Raw genomic sequence first — 23584 nt, 5'->3', positions numbered from 1 at the left:
AACATTGAAACAAATTGAGAACAACATATGTTCAAAATAATCCGTCTGAAGTTAACAAATTACAACAGGACAATTCGAGTAACATTATCTCTTGTTATGTATGTTTATGCTGTTCTGATATTGTCATCAATAGACGGGAATTGTATGAGACTGTTATACAAGCGAGATGTTTAACTAGTTATACAACTATTGTTTCATTATTTTCAAATAAGGTATTGCTTGAACCAAGTCAGAAATATGACATTACTTTTACATTCATTTAATGTGTATAAGCTTTTGATTTTGCCGTTTGATAAACGACTTCCCAAAATTTCTGCGGAGTTCTGTAATTTTGTTTTTATGTTCTTGTATGATAACATAAACAATACTTCAAAAGTTGACAACAATTCAAACAGAATAAAATAAAGTAGATACAAGAGTATGCATACACTCACTAACATGAAACTAACAGCAGTCAGAATTCCAATAACACCTAACTATGGTGTTCTAGAAATAGATCAAACATTTCTTGCATCACATATTTATACGATGCAACCCTAGGTGTAGCACTAATGCATATTTTTTTTAACCAATTTGGTTAAAGGTGCACTAACAAACTTTGCAGCTTAAAGGAAAAATTGGAACTTGTAAAAGTATCAATGTAAGTGATATTAATTAATGACAAAATTGTTATGTTACGACTTCATAACAGTTAGTTCTAAATCTGTTCATTGAAATTATAATGGTGATATTATATTGGTTTACTTTTACAAATTTTGACTTTGGTGGAGAGTTATCTCATTGTATATTTAAATACAGGCAACCTGTAGTTTACACATTTTGTCAATATATTTTGAATATACACACTAAAGTTTGGAAACGAGCCCTTAATTTAAAATTATCGCGTAACCTACAGTCGTTCTGAAAAAGGGTCATCGTTTCAACTCATTAAGATTGCACAATTTGACTAAAAGTGGACAGCTTAGTTTTCATTTTCAGATATAATACCAACATCTTTTTTGGTTGACTGACAAGCTGGAACTCGGTATTGGCACCAAACGGATGATAGAGATTATAACAGACAATAACAATCAAAACCAAGGAGTAAACAAAGACTCACAAAAACCAAAGGACATTTAAATCAACAATTATAAATAATAATTATGAAACAACACGAACTCCACTAAAAACGGGAGTAAAATCAGTTGCTCCGGAAGGGTAAGCATTTCCTGCACCGTATATGGCACCAATCGTGTTATTTCTTTGATCAGTCCGGTAATGATGGAAGGTTATTATGACTGAAGAAGAATAACAGATATGATTTGTGACACACTTTTGTAATAATGGCCAATCAGATCATGATGGCAACCGTAAAATTTCTTGAGTGATGACCTTAATTTGATTGATTCATAACCCTGTCTTAGCACCTTTGAGAAAGCAGTATTCCTCGTTCAACAAAATCGGCGTACTTTGAGCTAGTTAGAGTAACGTATCAATTGAGACACATATACTTTATATGCTGGTGCCGCTGAGATGTTGCTACACAGAAATGGAAAGTTGAATATAGGAAAATTAAAATTATAGTGTTTGTCATAAATTTTGGTATTCCACCTACCATCAGTAGTTAACATTTTCATGCTTCAAATTTAAACTGATCTGCCTTTAAAAACAACCTGCTGAAGTATAACACATGCACCACAGCAAACTAAATGATTCAGATTTCTTTTGAGCAGTCGAGCAGACCATGTTTACATGTAATTATCTTATATATATTACAAACTCAAATTCAACAAGCTAATTCGAAACATTTAATCTACCAACAAAAATTGTTAGACAAGTATCTAAATAATGTACAAGCATGTAATTGCATACTATATAATAAACTATTTCCTACCATGCAGTTAACATTGAACAAAAGGTATAAAGCAACATAATAACAGAACATAAAAATACATACAACTACTAAAATAAATGTTTGTTGATTTGTTGAGTTTGAAAAAAGACTTTTTGTAGCGTGTGAGAATAATCTGTTTTTTCAGACAATGACTATAAACCGTTTTATCTTGTAATATACACCAGTTTTCCAGGGGTACATGTTGCGTAATCTTTGATTTACTATAATTGTTATATTGTATAGACTGTTTGGTTTTTTTGTTTTTTTCGCTTTTTTATATTTTGTTGCTTTTGTTGTTTTGGCACATGTTTGTTGATTTATGACTTTTGAACAGCGGTATTCATGGTATACTAATGTTGCTTTCAATTAAGGATATGATTTTAAATGTCTGGTAGTCTTTCAGTATTTTTTTTTTGTTATCCTTTTGAATGTAATTCACATGTAGTTTGCTACGATCAGTTGATTGATCATTAACGATTTCGATATTATTTGGGTATCAACATGAGCAAATAACTAAATACAAGTATTCCGCATATTATGCTATTAGTCATTGAAACAGCAAATTTTACACCTTTATTGAACTGTGAACTTTAAGGAATCCATGATTGTGGAGTTGTTGCTGTAGAGTTAGGGAGGGAGCATTTGTGATAACTTTGATAAACTTTACTTCTATATGTAAATAACATTTTGAGTTCTTTTCTGAAGTAAGCACCCGTAAAACTGTACAGGAAAAAGTTAATGCAATAATTCATAAAAAATATTGTCTTTGTAAAAATCAATAAGTTTTGATTGGTTGGTACGAATACACTATCCTCCATTCGCATAGAACTCATCTGCAGTGAGTGTTTAAACCATATAATGGCATATGGTGTATTAAAAGCGATGAAGCAAAACGATATAGTTATCAAAATTATTGTAAATTCTAATCGAATTATACTTTCTTCTGTAATAATTTTCACCTGTCGGTGTCTTTTGTTCCGAATAATTAACTTCCGAATGATCAATGTGTTAAGTATTGTTATAATTAGGAACGGCAGAAAGGTGATACAGACTCCAAAAATACAGTCATAGACAAATGACAGGTATGTGTGCTCTAATCGTCTTGTGCATGATGGGACATCATTTGGTCCAACATACCTCACTTCACTTAGCCATGGTCGGAATGAAGCTATCACAAATGAGGTAATAACTGCAAAGAAAACGATTCTTTTTGAGGAACGTAAGTTACAGACGTCTTTGCGTTTCAACGGGTGACACACTCCGACATATCGTTCTAATGTGAAACATGCTACAAGCCAAGCAGAAAGGAAACGGAAAGAATACGACATGAACAGAATTATCTGACATACTCCATTACTTTCCAAAAAAGGAGCTGTTACCTGTCCGGAACCGATTGGTATTCCTTTTCTAATCCACTCAACAAGGACATAGAATATCAATGCCATGAGATCAGCTGTTGATAGTGCTGCAAGATATACACTTGCAGATAACTTCCTCATGTTTTTAGTTAGAAACACTAATAAGGAAATTGTATTCCCGGTTATTCCTACAGCAAATATCACTGGAGTGACATATGTGAATACATCTGATCCAATTGAACCCTGGCCTGAGATGTGATTATTTGTCCACTGGTCGTCACATGTTATGTTTGACCCATTTCCACATGAAAAATATTTGGATTGGTTTATCTGAAATAAATAACATACATATAATTCTCATTACAATTTATAAAAGAAGATGTGGTATGAGAGCAAATAAGACAACTCTCCATCGAAATCACAATTTGTAAAAGTAAACCATCACAAGTCAAAGTAAGATCTTCAACTAGGAGCCTTGGATAAAACCGAACAACAAGCTGTTTAACATCATGAACTATTGATAATTTATTTATATCCACAACGCTCACTCTTTTCCAATATATACAGTACTTGCAAACTTATGCGTTACTGTTTTAGCGATCAATCAGCGGTCATCGATCAGTCACCGATCAGTCAAGTTCGCGTCAAAGTCACGTCAACAATCCGTCAGACTTATAGTAAAAGTCATTGACTGATCGGACGGATCGAGCTGATAGGACCGATCGACCTTTCTGACGGATTAAACTGTACAAAGCCACATGGTAAACTAATGCAAATGCAAGTACAACTAATCGACAACATCTGTTTTATTAAAATATTCAGCAAAGAATAATGAATTTAAAAGGAAATATACAGATAAAACATATATTTGAATATTAACCTAACATAAAAGTCATTTTCGTTTTTATTTATGTTATATATTTTCCAACCCGGACAGATCTAGAAAGGGTGTTTATATTGCGATTTTGGTTATTTTTCCGTAAATAAATTTGAAAATGAAAAAATGAGCAGTTTTTAAAACTGTTGGTGTATTATTATATTTTTAATTTTAAAGTTGAGTATCCTTATAATCTTAAAATTCGTTATAAATAAACGTGTCTCAATCGAGGCTATTTAAATAACAAATTACAATTAAAATTGGTGCATTATCTTTCAAAAGATAAGAAATAGTTTAACAATGTGAAGAACATAATAGCATATTTCTTTCTGATATTCTTTTGCCGTAATGAAACATAACAAATCTTAAACTATATAAAGTACAATAATTCTATCGGGGTTAATAATTTCCATTCAAATAAGGAAAAAAATGTATTTTTATTCAACAAAAACAAAAGTTTATGCATATTTCTCCTTCAAATATTCACATTTTATACAAAATAACTGATCAAAAAGCATTTGCAATGACTGATTGCAATTGATGTTGCATTATGTCAAATATGAGAAGAAATATTTGCATTTTAGACAGCGCGTACACAAATTTTGTATCGTTCCTTAAAATCCTACATTTTATGTAAATAACAATCATTGATCAGTCAAACATCCGTCACCGATCATTCACCAATCTATCAAGTTCACGTCAAACAGTAAAGCCTAAGGTTGCAAGACCTGTAATATGCAGTGCATCTGAAAATCAGTACATGTGTATTAAATGTTGCAAAAAGTAACCTCACAAAAATGCAGCAAGCCGACAAATCAATTAAAATAGAACGCACGTCAAACGATTGGATAACAACTGTCATATTTCTGATTACATGTATTTTCTTGTTTTATAGCTAGCTAAACCTCTCAATTGTATGACAGTCGCATAACATTATATCATATTGATAACGATATGTGAACAAAACATACAGACTGAATATAGTTAAAAATGTAAAAACTTGATTACAGTAGTCAACATTGTGTTTTAATCTTAATCACCACCAAATAAAATAGTATTATTTTATTAATAACGGGCTAGCAAGCTTGAATTCTAGTGGGTCGCAATGACGATTTGCGTCTATTTCTTCCATAATTGTACATGTGTTTTATATTTTACCTATCGTTATATAACACTGAATGCATATGTTAGATTAATTTAAAAATCAATAAACCTGCGTGATGGTTAGTTGGTGTTAGTTAGAACATTCTGAAAGTACAGAAAGCGCTGAATAAACAGTCCTAGTACTTTAAACAGTATCATTATATCATCGAAAATTTATTATCAACATTGATTGGAAGAAAGGTGTAAGTTAACTTGTCTGGGGGGAATTAACGCATTATTGGCAATAAGTGTCAGGTTTCAAATATGTACTGACATTTGTGGATAGTTGCATTGCCTTTCTACATGTCTTCCCTTTTAGATTTAAAGGGAAACAGTCTTGACAGTAGACATTCTATTGTACACACATGATGCAATAAAGTCGATGTTATTCAAAAATATGTAAGACAAATTACATTTTTATGTATCGTTATGGTATTTATTGTTTATTATATTCAAAATAAATACGAGTATCTGGTAAGGGGTCATGTATTTGATATTCAATACTGTTAGGAAGTTTGTATGATTTTTAATACTAACGATTGCTTGTTGGATTGATTGATTGATTGTTAATTACTTAGCGATGCAAGCATACCATGAGTTTCCTGTTCAGATGTGACCTCGTACCATTATGCATTTATGCAATTCAATCAGGTTTTATCTAAGCTTGTATTTCCAAACAAAACTATTCTGTATGTTTGGCAGTTTTGATACAGACGAGTCCTTGTATACATAGTGTTAGTATATCAAAAAGAAGTTGACAACAATTGTTTTATATGATATATTTTTAATTGAAATCAGCAACATCTTAACAATATAAAATTGTGTCATGTTACCTATTTATAATTATGCAATTATAGATACGCCCGTGATTTTGAAGACTGAGTGTTAACCAATTAAAAATAAAAAATTCTCATGCTATGAATTATGAAAAGGAATTTGAAGAAAATAACAAAGCAAAACAAATAAGATAAATAAAAAAAAAATGGAAAACCACGAAACCCCAGGCTTTTAACTTACTTAACTAAATTTACTTAATTGAACAATGGCTTTGATAGCATAAGCTTTATTATGTGTTTATTAGTTAAGACATACTTATTTATATTGGAGTAGAAAACAAGTTATCACAACTTATATTACCCCCTTTCAACTTTATTGGTGCGATTGCTGCCTTGTAGCGGCACTAGCATTCTCTTTTTAGAAATCTACAAGGGTGTCTTTTACATGCAAGATATATTGCTCCCTCGTAACAGAGGTCAGCCATTGGTCGTTCCCTTCGACGAACTATCGTCGTTTTTCAATACCATACTCCCAAATGGTGTCAATGCAGAACCAAAGATTCAAAGTCTCTGATTGTTTCTCCCCGGACGGGAATTAAACCGGGAACCTTTGTGATAATCATGGAATGCACTAACCACTTTTCCACGGCTCTCTTGTTTATTAACATGTCATATGACATATTACTTGACTGTTATTTCAAGATTATTAGTAATATTAGTAGGGAAACAAATCTACAAATGATGAATGGCACATGGGTTCACGAAGATAATATACAATAATAAAATGTAATAGTGATTCGTTCATTTACATCTATTTTTGAATTATACAACTTTATCATGTTTATATTCCTCATGCTGTGGTTGATGATAAAACCACAACCATTAGAAATATAACGTTGATGTATAAATTGCGTACATAGCGAATAAGCAGTAAAGAGAGGCATTCAGAACTGTCATGTTTCAATGTACTTTATCACTTGATAGGTAAATAACAATTCTAATGACGTTAAACAATTAAGAGAACTGAAATGATCCTGCAAAACATGAGGCAATAATAGTTCAGTCGAATAATCATTTCAACATGTTTTAAACTATCAACAATCATTTGTGTCGTTGCGGTGTCGTCTCAATGATACAAAACATAGATTACCTTTAGTTGATTGACTATGCCCGATTGAATAATAATCATCTAGAAAAAAAATTAAGATGACTTCTTCATGAATTCTACCTGTGAATTTGATGATCAACATTATTGTAAGAATATTGCATAGCACAGAAATTTATACAAAAACTCATCATAGATAGCATGATTACAATTATGTCCGCCAACCACGTGTTCCGTCTACACAAGATCAGCCAGTTACAACTTGAAAATACTCAAAACTCATAAGACGCAAATCCATGTAAGTACTTAAGTATTACGAAAATTGAATCATGTGAGTGAGGGGACTAGCTTGTATCGTCAAAACTAGTGTTTGTTAAATTCAATCAATTTCAAAAATATATATAAATGAATTTCAAGTACGATAGTTGGGGATAGTATTCTTTTCTTTAACGAATGTCGTAGTGGTAGAGAAAATATCATTGTTATATTTATTGTACTAATATGGTAATATTAACACGAATGAGACTTTAATTATCTAATTTTATAGAATTAAAGATTCTGGAACTGAATTTGACTATCCCACTCAATAGCGTGGCATCAATCATAATTTTTATTGACACCGGCTGTCGGCATCTGTATAAATGTCAGTTGCAGCGAAACATTCTGTATCGCGTCCCCAGTGAAAAGTCTCTATGGTTGTGTTTTAAAGGAAATATAATGAGAGTGAACAACATGATATTCTTTGAAATGAATCTTGTTATTGTGTAATTTATCGTTGATCTAAATGTATATCGTGTTGATGCTCAAGGCACAATCTATTTTACTTATCCCTATCAGAAATTATTAATGAGTGTCTGCGATGCATACTGATATATTTCAACTTCAACTTCGTACTTTATTAGGCCTTTTTAACTTTTTTTGGATTCGAGCGTCACTGATGGGTCTTTTGTAGACGAAAGGCGCGTCTGGCTTACATACTAAATTTAGTCCTGGTATCTCGGATGAGTTTATTCATATATAAATACCTGATATAGGTGTAGTAAAATCTTCTGTTCTTCTAAATTACAATAATGATTTTAAATGTGGATATGCGATGAATACAAATTGATTACACGAGTTCACATAATTAACAAACATGGATCTAGTTGAAGTGAAACACTACATAATACAAAAACCAGATAACAGAGACAGGATTATATACAACAAGGCCGATAACATCGAAAGGATGATATACAACAAATAAGATAACAGAGAAATGATTATATACAACAAAGCAAATAACAGAGAAATGATTATATACAACATGACAGATAACTACACCACTGAACGAACGTTAGAGTAGACTTCATTACAATTACTAAAACAGACAAATGAACGGAGGAAATCTTAAACTAACAATAGCAAATATCAGTTAATTTATATATGATCCCTTCTTTTATATTATGAATATGCATGATGAACGATACAAGGCTGTTAGTACTTTCGACCTGTTTTTTTTTTTTGAGTTAAACAATTCCAATCGCTAGATTTTTAAGGAAAAAGGTATTCCACCAATGAAGGAGTAACACATATTTTACGTGTATTTGTCAATATATATTGCACCAGTCCTTAATGTTAAACGCTTGCCATTGTATTGAGCCTTACAGTAGTTTAATAGCCGAAAATCTAACAGGTGTATACTGATCGATTTAATCTAATAAGAAAAAGAAGAACAAGATACAAATTAGATTTTTTTATTTTTTCAACATAATCTGTACATGCTGTAAGCATAAAAAAATGTTTATGCAATCAAAATAATGAAAACAAGATGACTGGCATAACTATCAAACAGTTTTCGATAAGATGTTGATTGAATATAAAAGATGGTTGAATGTATTTCAATTCAAATTTTGACAATTTTCCAACTACACTATACACTACAACCTTTTCTTCGATAACAAATATAAAGCTAAACTTAGAGCTAATTTGTATGCATTATTACTAAGTGCTTTAGATTGATACATGTGTAGATCAATGTAAAAGTTAATTTCAATTGGAATACGATGTCAAATTCAATGGAAAGTGACCTTTTGTAAAACATATAATTGAAAACGAAACCATAGGAATCCCGTCCGTTTGATTTAAATATAAAAGTACATATTATGTAATACTAGGGAGATGTTGATTAACAAAATATTAACTGTCTCATCCAACTGTTGTACAATTAAGTTTTTTCTTTATTATGATGAAAACACAAATGATATGTCCAAAATATTCCATTCTAAATCTGGTAATGATTGAAAACAGTACATAAAGTTTAATGCATGTACTTTTATCATATCGACCCGGGTATCATCGAGGTCTAGGTGCTAATATGGGTCGAGACATCACAAAAGTTCCCGTATATTTTTGACGTCATAATAAAAACATATCTAACGCCACAATGAAAGGTCCGAGACCACAGTTATTTCGTAGTGCATTTCTTTTAGAAGATAAATGAAAATTTTAAAAATCCAACCTGCGCTTTCTCATTGAAAATTTTGCAGTGTGTTGTACTTATTTTGGGACAAATTATATCAAAATTATAGAAAACTTCATCGGCTTTAGCTCAAAATATTGACAATGTTTATGACAGTTGTTATCCATTCGTTTGATGTGCTTGAACTTTTGATTTTGCCATTTGATTGGGGACTTTCCTTTTTGAATTTTACTTGGCGTTCAGTATTTTTGTGATTTTACTTTTTATGTTTAAGGCGCTTTGAAGTCTTTTGACGGCTTCCGAAGTGCTAATCTTTAACCTTTTTCAGCTGGACCAATCACTACTTTTCTTTAAAATTCTGGACCCAAATTTTTTTACAGTGTCATTTTATCCCCCTTCTTGCAATTTGAGGTTTAAAAACATGGAGGAATAAATTTGGAAGGGTATAACAATAAATGGCAAGTAACCCAACGTCAACACTAGGGACTATATTCGTGAACAACGGAAATCAAGGGACAACAATTGTGGTCTCGGACCAGTAAACAGACAATATCGATAATACCGGAAGTAACTTGAAAGAGATGCACTGTTAATGATTCTTTGCACAAGAGACCCCTGATATGGGTTATCAGTCCGGGTGGGAAATTATGACTTGTGAACTTCCGTCCATTACACATATGGAAAACCTATCATCTTAAGGGTAAGTATATGATAAGCAGAAATAAATTACCATATTGATATAGTGTAGCCATTGACTTAAAAAAAAACGAAACGATTTAGATGCGTTAATTAGCTTAGATATCAGTCACTGTATTAATATCACCCTTTCATTAACACAAAAATATTTGCTTTTTTGTCATTTATTTTTCAACTAGTATTCAACTTGGAACTTTTAGTTCTTAATCATTTGACACGATCGTATTTTGTAAACAACTCAACTGAAAGACTGCGATTACTAGTAACATATAATAAAACTCAAGTACAAATAAACCGGAGCAAGAATGCAGGCATATATTGAAAAGTTATTAACCTGCTGATCTGCTAGTTATAACTTATAGTCTTCCTACACAGATAATACTTTTAAGTAATTATGTCAGCAAAGATGTTCCACACTGTGAACCGCAGGTTTAATTTTTTTTTTTTTTTTTGTGGTTATATTTGTTTTATAAATTATCACTAATGTTGTTTCCTACGGTAAATGAACAATATAACTGAACCACATTTGTCACTCAATTTAACAAATATGTTCTAAATGACTTATTAAAAAAATATACAACAGAGTACATAATGTACATTAGTATCGACATAATAAACATTTTACATGCAGTCCGTTTATTTACATATTTTTTGGGGGTCTAGAATATCATGTTTAGGTACACTTGAAGTGCAACGCCAAAAAGTCCAAACAAACCTAAAAGACTATCAAAAGTGGGTCAATTGTGGCTAGGAAATATTGTTAATGTTTACCATTATGCAGTTGTTATCTGTATACATGACACATAAGTACGACAATTTTAAGAAAAAAAAGCATATATCTAAATATATTTTGCACTTAATTTCATTATAGACATATAAAAAAAAAACGAATACCGCACATATACACACTTCTTTTTCGTGCAAACGGACTAGGAAAAATACCTCAGTATTGCAATATAACACATTCTGCTGTGTTTTCTGAATCCATTTTCACTTATAGCTCACATTGCAATATACACAATGTGATCTTTGATTTGTTTTAGCTTTGGTCCCTTATAAGGTACACAAATCTATTGAACAAACCAGCATTCATACATCGTAAATATAGAATGCAGTGTGACAGATCAACATGCAAATATGGTCTATACGTTTACTTATATAATACAAATAGTTTCTTGTACCATTTGGTAATTTTACTTTAATATTAGAATGATATATATATTTTTCTAAATTCATCAATTAAACAATTTTGATTCTTTAAAAAAAAAATGTACTGTTCTATAGGTTCTTATGGCATTAAGGTATTTTTGAACTTTATCACTATACAATTTTATTTTTTTCAGAAGAAACAAAATTGTCTTTCTAGTTTAACTATACATTAATTATATAATCATGATTATATAAGATATGAATTGTTAAAACAACTCCTTACCTTTATATCCTTTATAAAGTCATTCAGAAAATCACGGATATAATTGTCTCCGTCATCCATGTTTTGTTTCGAATTATTAATCAAAGGTAATAAATAGTTGTAGCATAATTTGATGTATTCACTGGTATGGATAACACGACGAATATTTCATTTTTGAATGTATTGCCTAGTTACATATTCCCGTACTGAAGGTATATACTATTCCATATATTTTCTGTTAATCAAAAGCTATAACTCAGAATTGTCATAGTTTAATTAGTTTCCATAACTTTTTTTTTTATCACAAACAAGAATACTCGTTTACCATGGCATACAATTCGAGACAACGGTATTAGTTATATGATGTTCAAATTTAATTCACAGGCTCTGTTTATAGATAAAAGGCTATAAATTCAATTTATTACAGCCAATATGTTAAAACATATGTAATACTCAGATCAATGATCAACAAGACGTGTTACGTCTCTTATAAAGAAAAGAGTTAATCAATAATAACTAATTATAATGTACCTCCACTAAAATCGACCTATGTTTAATTAAATGATGCATACAAATTATTCACTTCAAAGTTGTATTGTGTACAATTAAAATGCCCTTGTATATAGCATAGGCTCTATATTGTATGTATCAATCAAATGATATTAATACATATAACTAGTTTTTTATTTTTAAGCGTGAATACGTTGCGTGCCAATTTTGTTTTTGTATTTTTTTTTTTTTATTTTTTTTCCCACCTTTTTTTAGATATCTCAAACATAGTTTTTGTGTTTAATTGGAAAACAACATGTTCTAAAAAGTTTTAATCTGCTAAGGAACACAAAGACCGAGTATATTTAGTTTCATATTCGGATATAACGACATTTTAGTAATCTGCCAGATTTGCGCACTAAGAGGCCGTATAGTTAAGAGATAACTATATTGTATTTGAAGCTCTAAGGCATCCATCGGTAGTTTTACTGTCGCAAATTTAGTTTACCTGGCGACGCGTAGCGGAGACAGGTAAACGGGTATTTGCGACAGTAAAACTATCGATAGACGTTCGAAAAGCTTCAAATACAATACAGTTATCTCTATTCTAATGCAAAACAAATTCATAATTAAATTTCGATCATTAGTTCAGTGTAAAATCTTCATTAAAGAAAATTTCGCGAAAAGATGTTATCTTCTTTGGTCCTAACACTATGTGACGTCATAAGTATGCTTCCGGCGTCAAACATAAACACCGGGCGTTTTCTGGCTTCTGCGCCGCTTCAGAATGAATTAAAATTTGATAAAAAAGAGGATTTTTAGGTGCAACATGCGAGTTTTTTTGGCTTATTATTGTAGAAATTACATGTCGATACATTCAGCAATTCAAAATGTCGGCTTCCTTAGTTACAGACAAGGAGATAGAGAATTTTACGCTAACTGTCATGCAATCAGAACCATTGATACAAAATAATTGCATTAGAATATTTGTTTTACTAAGCAACGCCGATGCGTTTTGTCGTTCAATTTAAATGTTAAGCTTGCTATAAAACAAATTTTAGTCTAAAAGTTTCTACATAAGAAAATACCTGTACTTAGACAGAACTAAGACAGTTGTAATCCATTTGTGTGGTGTGTTTCAGCTTTTGAATGTATTTGATCAGGTATTTTCCGTTTTTAAATTTCTTCTTACTTTTCTAGTTTTGTATTTTTTTATGAGTAGAATTCAGTCGTAACGTAGATTTCAGTAGTTTCAAATTGCGCGAAAGTGGCAATGAACAAACAATCTGTTCATCTTTAAAATATATATGGAGATTTTTAACAAAGTACAAACATTCATTAAGCTACAAATCATCCATTTTCTTTATTCCCAATGATAAATATGCAGTCTCTTACACATGATTGGTACCTCAGAATTGATATTCAATTGACAAACACGCGATTGATTAAATTTTCAACTATGATTTTGCAGAACGTAAACAGTATTTTCCTTTTACATGCCCTTTTCGGGTACAATTATAGTTATGTTTCTTCTCCATTAACACGTTTTGTCCACACATTGTTGCCAATATAATACAAGGGTATACAACTGGCATATGGAAATGTTGGTTTTGAGACAGGAATATGCTAGTTGTTTTTCTGTCGGATTGCGCTTTTAATCTTGTCATTTAATTAGTGACTTGCTGCTTTGAATTTTACGAAGAGTTCGGTTATCAACAAAGATTGAAACGGACAGGAAACACATATATAATCTAACGCATGTACTAACTGTAGTTTGTGTGATGCTTTTATATAGATTAAAAACGTGGGAATATCTTTTTTTCTAATTTAACAGTAATAGCACAACTTGTTTGACATAGTTTTTCGTTGGAAATATTGCATGTATTGGACGCAATAAACTCTTGTCCCTTGTATTTGATAACATAAACATACGAAATAAGGATATGTCAAACAAACTATGTTGTTGATATTAAAACAAGTTAATAGTACTGCTAATAACTTTTATCAGTCAAAATTAGTTCAAATACTCTCTAATTGACGTAAACCGCCACAACAAAAATATGTTATCAAACACTCAATTCAAATGCAATCAGTTGACGTCAATTCATAACAATATATATCACTGGTAAATCAGTCTTGCATGAGAATCAACGAGTTCATGAACTACTTTATATTTAGAATTGGCTTTTGCTTTAATATTAGTATGTTCAAATTAACTAGGCTTACAAACCACTCTATAAAATTTGTACATGAACATAAGAACAGAAATTCAAAGACAAGTTTGTATATATAGAAATGTCATCAACAAATTGATTGGTATTTCTTGGTATCTGAAGTTATTATTAAACATGTTAAAGTAGAACGTAATGGAAAAGTTTTCACATCACAAAATATGGATAAAACAGCATAAATGTGTTGTTCGAAATACAAAAATATACACAACATCATATAATTTCATCAGATAAATACTTCAAGATTGACATAAAACATATTTGTTAGAAAAAAGTGCCGCAGACATGTTCAGTAGAATTAAATTTCATACATGAGCTAATGACTGACTGTCAAAGTTTGTCAACAATATGTTGGTGTGTACGTCTTCATGTACCTTATATTTTACTCCACATTCCTGCAATACTGAGTTCATTTGTAATAACAATTTTTTTTATGTTATATTTTTTATTCTCATCGGATTTTGTTTAATGCTAAGTCCGTTTTTGTGTGTGTTACATGCTAATGGTGTGTCGTTGTTCTCTTATATTTAATGCGTATCCCCCAGATTTAGTTTGTTACCCCGATGATTTCCCCATCAATTTACGAGTTTTGAACAGCGGTATACTACTGATGCCTTTATCTAAATATTTCATTGATCGACATTTGAAATATCATAAATTAACGGTTATCGCATTGGTCTAAATGATATTTCCGCATGAGAATACAAGTTGATAGAAATAACTGCTCAAATGTCACAGGAAATGGATTTATCATAATCAGCTTATAGACTTGGAATTGATATTCTAACGATATCATTCATATAGTAGAATGATATAGAATGTGTTTTTATGCGGTGAAGATATGAAATAAATTGCTACTGCACAATGGAGGATCAGTGACATGTTAATGACCTATCCATAGCTTCATATAAAAAGAGTGTTGTCGAGATATATTACTATATGTAATTGTTTTCGCTATAGGTCATTGTATTTGACTTATTTTTTAGAGCAATTGCACTAAGTGTCAAACAGTAATACATACAAGGCGAATTTAACATGTGATGAATTTGATTTATTTTAGGCAAACATCGTAAATAGCCTGAGTCGAGATTACAGACTTTATCAAACCACAATTAGTTTAAAGAGCAAGCTTGGCTGAATTAACATTGTAGTGGACTAATTTCAACAATATGCAATTGAACTGAGGAGAATATTATTCGGACACATTTTCAAATCTCATCAATAAAACCAGGTTCCCTTCCTGATAGCGTGAATAGGTATGCTATTCAATGGAAGTACTTTATAACTTTCTAGATGAGACGTAACTGCCTTTTAATAGCTTTTTTTTAGAAAAGGCAAATCATGAGTAATTGGCCAAATTCATCATACACACATTTATTAATAAATATGTAAAATGTACAAACTGATGTGTCAGACCAACGCCGGAATTGTAATTTCAAATTAATGTATCTAAAATAATAGTCATGAGTGTCTCCTTGAAGTATTGATAATGTCTTGTTAACTTTGGTAATTTTATCTTGCTCTCAGCATGAAATTATTTTGTTTTTTGTAATTTAGATAAATTATAAAATTACGATTCTTTGACAATAGTTATCAAAGGTACGAGGATTATAATTTAGTACGCCAGACGCCCGTTTCGTCTACATAAGACTCATCAGTTTCGCTCATATCAAAATATTTATAAAGCCAAAGTATACTGTCACAGATTTTCAAATAAAATGAAATATTAGTTAAACTTAAATAATTAGACAATTTTGGTTCTTTAGAAATCACATACGTACACATTTGTTCTAGTACTGTTCTAGACACAATCTATGATATATAAGATATTAATTTGTTAAACAACTCCTTACCTTTATATCCTTTATGAAGTCATTTAGAAAATCACGAATATAAGTATCTCCGACATCCATCTTTTCTTTCGAATTATTATTCCAGAGGGTTATGAATAATTTGAGCACAATGTGACATATTCACTGGAATCGGATAACAACTAAATACTGTGTTAATTAAAAGAAATCGTCTTGTCATAAATTCCCGAAAACATAACTGTTGGTATTACATATTCCATATGTTTTCAAATCTGTGTCTATCAAAAGATATAACACAGATTTTTCATAGTTCCATTAGTTTCCTTAACTTTTTTCTACCACAAACAAGATTACTCAATTACCATGGAATACAATTTGAGAAAACAACGCGAGATAAATGTTGTTAATTATTCAAAATTAAATCCACAGGCTCAGTAATTTGATAAAAGGTTATAGATTCAATTAATTAACGTCAATAACGTTAAAACATATGTAGTACTCAGATCAATGATCGACAAGACGCTTCACGTCTCTTATAAAGAAAAGAGTTAATCAATATAACTATATGTCATTTGCCTCCGCTAAAATCGACCTATGTTTAATTAAATGATGCATACAAATTATTCTCTTAGAAGTTGCATTTTTTACAACTTCAAAGCTTTGTTATTTCTAAAGGTTCTATGGTAAATAAAAAAAACAATGATAATATTAAGTTTTATTTTTTAAAAAGAGAAAATGGTATGTGTGCTAGTTTTGTGTTGATATTTTTATCATTAAGTTTTCCGCCTCTTCTTAGATTTCTCTTGGCTTTTGTTTTAACATGGAAAATATCAAAGGGTTTAATCTACTAGGAAACTCAAACACGGAACACATTTGATATCAAGAATATATCTATCTCCGTTTCGCCTCTGTACGATTCTGTACGATTCTTTCATCAATACTTAGTTCATTTGTGATAACAATTGAAAATTGTGTTTTATTCAGAATATGATATATCGTAAATGTAATTGAAACGTTATCACAAATGTCTAACTAATCTGTATGCATGATTATACGAGTTAATAGATAGAACTGCTCAAATGTCACAAGAACTTGATTAATCATAATCAGATTATAGACAGGGAATTGAAATCTAATAACATCATTTTTATGCACCGGAGATATGACAATAATTACTACTGCACATGGTAGTATCATGTGACATATTGTCTGATTAATGAGAAAAGAGATAAATCTTCTTACGTACATTTAGGTGCAAGGAAATATTATGCTTCAAATTATAATTTTCAATTGCGATTAAGCTATACATAATGCATATATAAAGGTTTGTTTGGTCATAGAACACTCCCTGTGGTGTCAAGACTGATAAAACAAAAGTCTGACCGTAGAGAGGTGATTCTTAATGTAATTATGTCACCACCCGAGTTGTGTTCTACGCATTAAAGTATGCACTATTTTTTTCTTTCTTAAAATTTATCAATTATTCCGTGCATTCATTATTGAAATTTTGTCATTGTTGAGTACAATTGAATTTAAATTTTTGCGATAAAGAAACAAACCCTGTTTTTTTCATATCATCAATTTCAAAAGGCGTGTTTGAATTATTGCAACTATAAACCAGTCGCGTTATTCGCAAGAACAAAAACATCACAATAATTTCTGGATGTACAGTACATGTATATATTTCATTTTCCTCAATCATTAGCAGAAACAGCATCCTAATTTATCGACCAGACTTCAATGAGATATTCCTTTCTGGTGCCTTGAAGCATTTTCCATCATGTTATCGTCCAGTTTATTCTTTCTTACTTTCTATCTTTTTTTTCAAAAAAATTGTGTATCGTTTCAACAGAAAACAACTCCGTATAAATAAATGTGTGTAATTTCTTCCAGCTTGTTAAAATGATAAAATTACGTTATTATAAGAAACACAAACACGTAACATAACTATCCATAATTGAAATGACGTTAATGTACCCAATAATGAATGTAAACAATAACATAACAAATTTCAAAACGTTATTACAAGCATTCTCGTTAATGACACACCAATTCAAGAAATGAATAGTAAATTCCTGATAATTAGCCTTATTTTTTTTTAAGACATTGAAAATCACCTGTATACAATTTACCTTGCATAACCCAGGGAAGTATACACAAGGGGCCCTGTGTTAACAATGATCCATCGTCCAGGGATAAACGGTGGACTCTATTATAAAAAAAAATGTTTTTGCATACATAAGTTAAACATTCATATTTTAAATTACACAGACATAGTTTGCGTTTAAAATATTTATAACATTGTACAGTAAATAAAAAATACATCAAAAGTCCTTAAAAGACACACTACAACCTACACAATAATTTACCTTTACTTATAATTGACGTTTAATTTTTTGTACTTTTAACACCTGGATTACATTGAAATGTGTCGGTCAGTGATTTTATGAGTCACATGCTCGACATTGTAAATGCGTGTATTTTATATTTCTATTGTTGGATGTATAATGTTCTAAAAACGAATAGAAAGTAAGTACAAATTAAGTCACCTACTAATGTATAAGATTTATTATAAGTTTTATTTCAGTTGCAAAATTTTCTTTTTTGGAAGATAATGATTCATCCATAGATTCAATTAAACTGCCCAGTTCCCGTTTTACATATGCTATCAATTGACTGGAAGTAAAACTTTTAGTCTGGTATTTGATTATATTCCTGCATTTCCAAATAATCCATTTAACTGTATTCATAATCGTATTAGTTATGATATTGTACTTTTTGTTGTAATTATACATTCCTAGTATGATAAGTTCTTCGCTCAATGGAATATATACTGTGTTATTAAGTACATTATATTTTTTAATTGCATCAACAATATGTTTCCAAACAACCATTATAATCTTACAGCCGTGAAAAAGGTGTGTGAAAGTTTCTTTTTCTGTTTTACAAAAATGGCATTTGCCATCATTTGGTTTGCCGATTCTAAATAGTTTTTGCTCCGTATAGATAATGTTATGAACAATTTTCCAGCTAAATTGATTTGCTTTCCTAGAGGACATACTTTTTTGTAAATTTATCCAGATTTTTTTCCACGGTATTTTCGAATTACACTCAATATTCCATTTTATTTGACAGTTTGGAACTATATCTAAATTTAACGAATATTGGACTAATTTCAAAGATATCCCACTTGGGATTACTACTTTAGCCTTATTGTATATTTGTTAAAATCTTACATAAGATAAGACTTTCAAGATTCAATATGGTCGACTATTTTTTTTTAAATCTTCAAAACAAAAAATAAAGAAAATCGTTCAAAAATATTGTTTCCCACTGAGCTCTTTAGTTAATTCCTTCCAAATACTATTTTTTAACTTTACCCACTAGTCATACATGTATGCATAATCAACGATACAAAAATCTGTAGAAATAATATTAGGATTTTTTCAACAAAATACCACGAATTAATATCCATTGATTCGCCTTGATAACATATAGCAATCAAGCACTTTGTAACAAATAAAATATTATTTATCTCTATTAAACCAATTCAAGTTGCTATTATTACACTGTATGGAATACAGATGTGTGTGGTATTGTTAATGCATGAAGTAGGCACAATAAATGGAAACAGAACACTATATTTGTATTATATGGGTAAACTGCTTGGACTGGCTTTCAAGTGCTTAATCCATTAAAAGGTATCTACAAATTTGAAAGAAGACAAACTCACAGATCAATTTAAAAGGATCTGTTATCAAGAAATTATAACAATTAAAACAAGATTACGTCATAGTAACAGGAAAGAAATCTTGACTTTGAAAGTAATTTGTTAAGTTTCATTTGTAAATGAACACATTTAATCATATTAATTCAATCAATTATTGTATGTTTTGATATTTTTAACTGATTCATTCATTATGTAACATTCTTCTCAAATCGGGACGAGATAGAAAGCTACACATTGTAAACAAAATCATGTCGATTTGCAAGCTTATAAAAATAATATCATACGTTTGTTTTTTTGTTTTGTTTTATTTTGCTGTATGTAGAAAATTATATGTCTTTTGTTGTTTATGGCGTTCTGTAGCCTGCCATTAAAGTACAATTTATACAGTATCAATGCCTAGGAGTATTATCACAGTTCACGTGTTTTATGGTCAGAGAATAAATGAGAACTAGCCGTAAATCTATGAAATGAGTCTTTTTATCGTGTAAGTTAATGTGTGATGATGCTGTGGGCCTAATTGATTTTACTTATCCATATTAGTTATTACAAAGAATGTCTGCGACCTGTACTTATATAACACAATATTATGGCTATGGTTCAATCCATTTTATTTATTTATTACTTACAAACATTACTTTAAATGTCAACAGGTGATAAAAAAGGCAAAATAAAATTAAGTGATAAAATTGTCAACATTTAAAATATAATAGATTGAGGTGTTAATTAACACCTGAATAGACCAAAACTATCTGATTATCAAGCATAAGATATATTAGGTTAATTACTTAATATTCATTTAACATTTGACTTCACACTTTTAACAAAATACAAATGAATCGGGGAATTTCAAATAATGGATGATATTCTCATATTACATGTATCGCTGCTACCGGATTATGTTCCTGGAGGTGTGACTATGTCTGGTATACAATGAAAAATCCTAAAGCATTTCAAACTTAGATGTACTTCTTGCCAAGTTAAACACTCATAATCGTTGGATTTAAAACAAAAATAAGGTATTTCACCAAAGAAGTAATTATAAACCTGTTTCGTCAATTAGTTTGTCAGGATAGATTGCTTTACATATCAAGTTGCTGTCTTTATATTGAGCCTCATGGTTTGTTTTTAAAATAGTAACAGGAAAGCAACTAGGTAGAATGCACTCAATTATTTTTTTATAAAAAAAAAATTATTAAAAAAAAATCAACATCTCATAAATCGCTCTGTTGTTATCTCATTTAACGGCACATGTCATTTAAGTATTCTTAATATCATCAACAAATAATTCAATGTGTTTCCTTAACTTTTACAACAGTATCGAATAAATGACGTACATTTTATTATGCAATATATTGCTTTGTTCTATATCCCCGTTAATAGGACTTTTGGTATTAAATACTCCATATAACTTCACATTTATGTCCATCGAAAGATATAACTTGGATATTTTATAGTTCCATTAGTTACCTTAATTTTTGTCACCACAAATAAGAATAATCATTTACGATGGAATACAATTTGAGAAAAACAGCACGAGATAAATGTTGTAAGTTATTCAAAATCTATTCACAGACTTTGCAACTAGATAAAAGGCTATAGATTCAATTTATTAAAGCCAATGACGTTAAAACATGTGTAGTACTAAGATCAATGATCAACAAGACGTTTCACGTCTCGCATCAAGGAATGAGTTTCCCGGTAATCAATATGTCTAACCGTTTCACAAATAATATCGGATATGTTCCTTACGTCGTAACTACAATCCCCTTCCCTTTCATGAATGTGACCTACCGAATTAGACCATTTACCGGATTTGTTATCACATAAGTAGCACGACGGGTGCCACATGTGAAGCAGGATCTGCATACCCTTCCGGAACGCATGCGATCCCCGCTTGTTTTTGGTGGGGTTCAAGTTGTTTGTTCTTTAGTTTTCTATGTTGTGTCATGTGTACTATTGTTTGTATGTTTGTCTTTTTCAAACCATGGCGTTGTCAGTTTATTTTAGATTGATGAATTTGACTGTCCCTTTGGTATCTTTCGTTCCTCTTTTATTTGCCATTGCTTAAATCAACTTCTTTTTAATTAATATTGCATTTCAAAATCCAAAATGTAAGGAAAATATTTATCTCAATCTAATAAAATTCTTATTCATTTGTTAGAATATTTGCAATTACATATTACTTACGTATTCCTTACATTGGTGTCCGTTTAAAAAAAAAAAAAAAAACTTTCTGTTTACCGATAAACTTCCTGTTTGCCGATTTTAGAGTTGTAACTTTTCCGAAAATGTCTAGGAGTATTAGATGACCAATAAACTTTTTTTTCTCTCGTCTCTCGGATGATAAAGGGGTGCGCACTATACACTAATACGCAGTATACATAAGAAAAGACGGTTATCAATATATATATATATATATATATATTACGGATTACCAATGTGTCGAGGTTTGTGATTGGATAACAACACAGAGATGTCAGTATTTATTCAGGAAACTGCCGCGGTATATACGACGTTTTTATCCGCAATTGGAACCTCAAAAACGTCATCACAACACCGGTTACTATGTGACGTAGTCATAAGCTATTAGACTGTCACAGGCTCACAGAGGGAAAATAATGACGTGTTTCAGTCAATAATACAATTTTGATACAAAATTTACACTTTTAATACTTTAATTTAATGTTAACTGTGTTATTATAAATTATTACATACAAGATAAAATTATGTTCACAGCAAATTAGAAAAACCTTCACTTATGCCGAACATATCAGGTTGGGTTTTTCAATATATATGTGTTGTCAACAAATACCTGCACTGAAAAATAACATTAAGTCAGGGGTAATTCGTAATATATGTGTAATTCAGGTCTCAGAAAGGGTATATACATTGTACTGTGACATTCCCGGCTTAGGGCTTAAGGGACTCTCAGCCGGGAATGTCACAGTATATACCCTGTCTGAGACCTGAATAACATATAACATATAGGTAATCTGCCTCTGCTTGAATTAACTTCTTTTTTTAATGTTGAATTGCGTATAAATTACAATTCTACTTGTAACAACTGTATATAAAAGTTTTTATTAATATTTGGTATGATTGCTGCTACACCTGGTCAACTTCCTAATGCTGATGATATACAAACATGTAATTCAAACCTTGCAACTGACACCACTTCTTTGTGATAACATATCAATTTAAACAAATAAATAAATTATTTTTTGTTTAGAAGGTACTCTAATAGTGCAGCAGACATATTCAGCAGTGATTGAATTTTATATGCAAGCAAATCATTGACAGGAAAAATTTGTTAAATATGGAATCGTCTATATATAAGTTCTATCATTACAAATATTATAAGTGTACTCAGATTTTGGGCAAAAACGCCAGTGTAAAGAGTATAAACATCTAGCGGAGCATGTTTTATTAAAATCATTCTGGCCACGTTGATCGCCGTTTAAATTATTACTTTGCGGGTGCTGATTTTATCGTTTGGTTTTACATATGGGTGTTGATCGTTGTCCACGATAGTACGGTGATAAAGTTGGGTAATCGACAATCCTACAATATCTTTTTTGTATATACCATGTTAGGCTTTTAATAGAAAAAACTGATCAAATGTCACA

General features: G+C 30.6%; 1 protein-coding gene across 1 annotated transcript; it reads right to left on the bottom strand.

The window, feature by feature from the left end:
• Positions 1-1956: 1956 nt before the first annotated feature.
• LOC143054793 (putative G-protein coupled receptor 139) lies at positions 1957-16403 on the bottom strand. Its single transcript, XM_076227849.1, has 2 exons — positions 16271-16403; positions 1957-3561 (listed from the first exon to the last, which is right to left on the bottom strand). Exons 1-2 carry the CDS (start codon positions 16328-16330, stop codon positions 2464-2466), a joined length of 1158 nt encoding a protein of 385 aa, XP_076083964.1. The 5' UTR covers positions 16331-16403; the 3' UTR covers positions 1957-2463.
• Positions 16404-23584: the final 7181 nt, after the last annotated feature.

Source organism: Mytilus galloprovincialis, chromosome 12, assembly GCF_965363235.1.
Source record: "Mytilus galloprovincialis chromosome 12, xbMytGall1.hap1.1, whole genome shotgun sequence".
Classification (NCBI taxonomy): domain Eukaryota; kingdom Metazoa; phylum Mollusca; class Bivalvia; order Mytilida; family Mytilidae; genus Mytilus; species Mytilus galloprovincialis.
The sequence above is the reverse complement of the archived record's forward strand: the minus strand, read 5'-3'. Positions and strand labels throughout refer to the sequence as shown.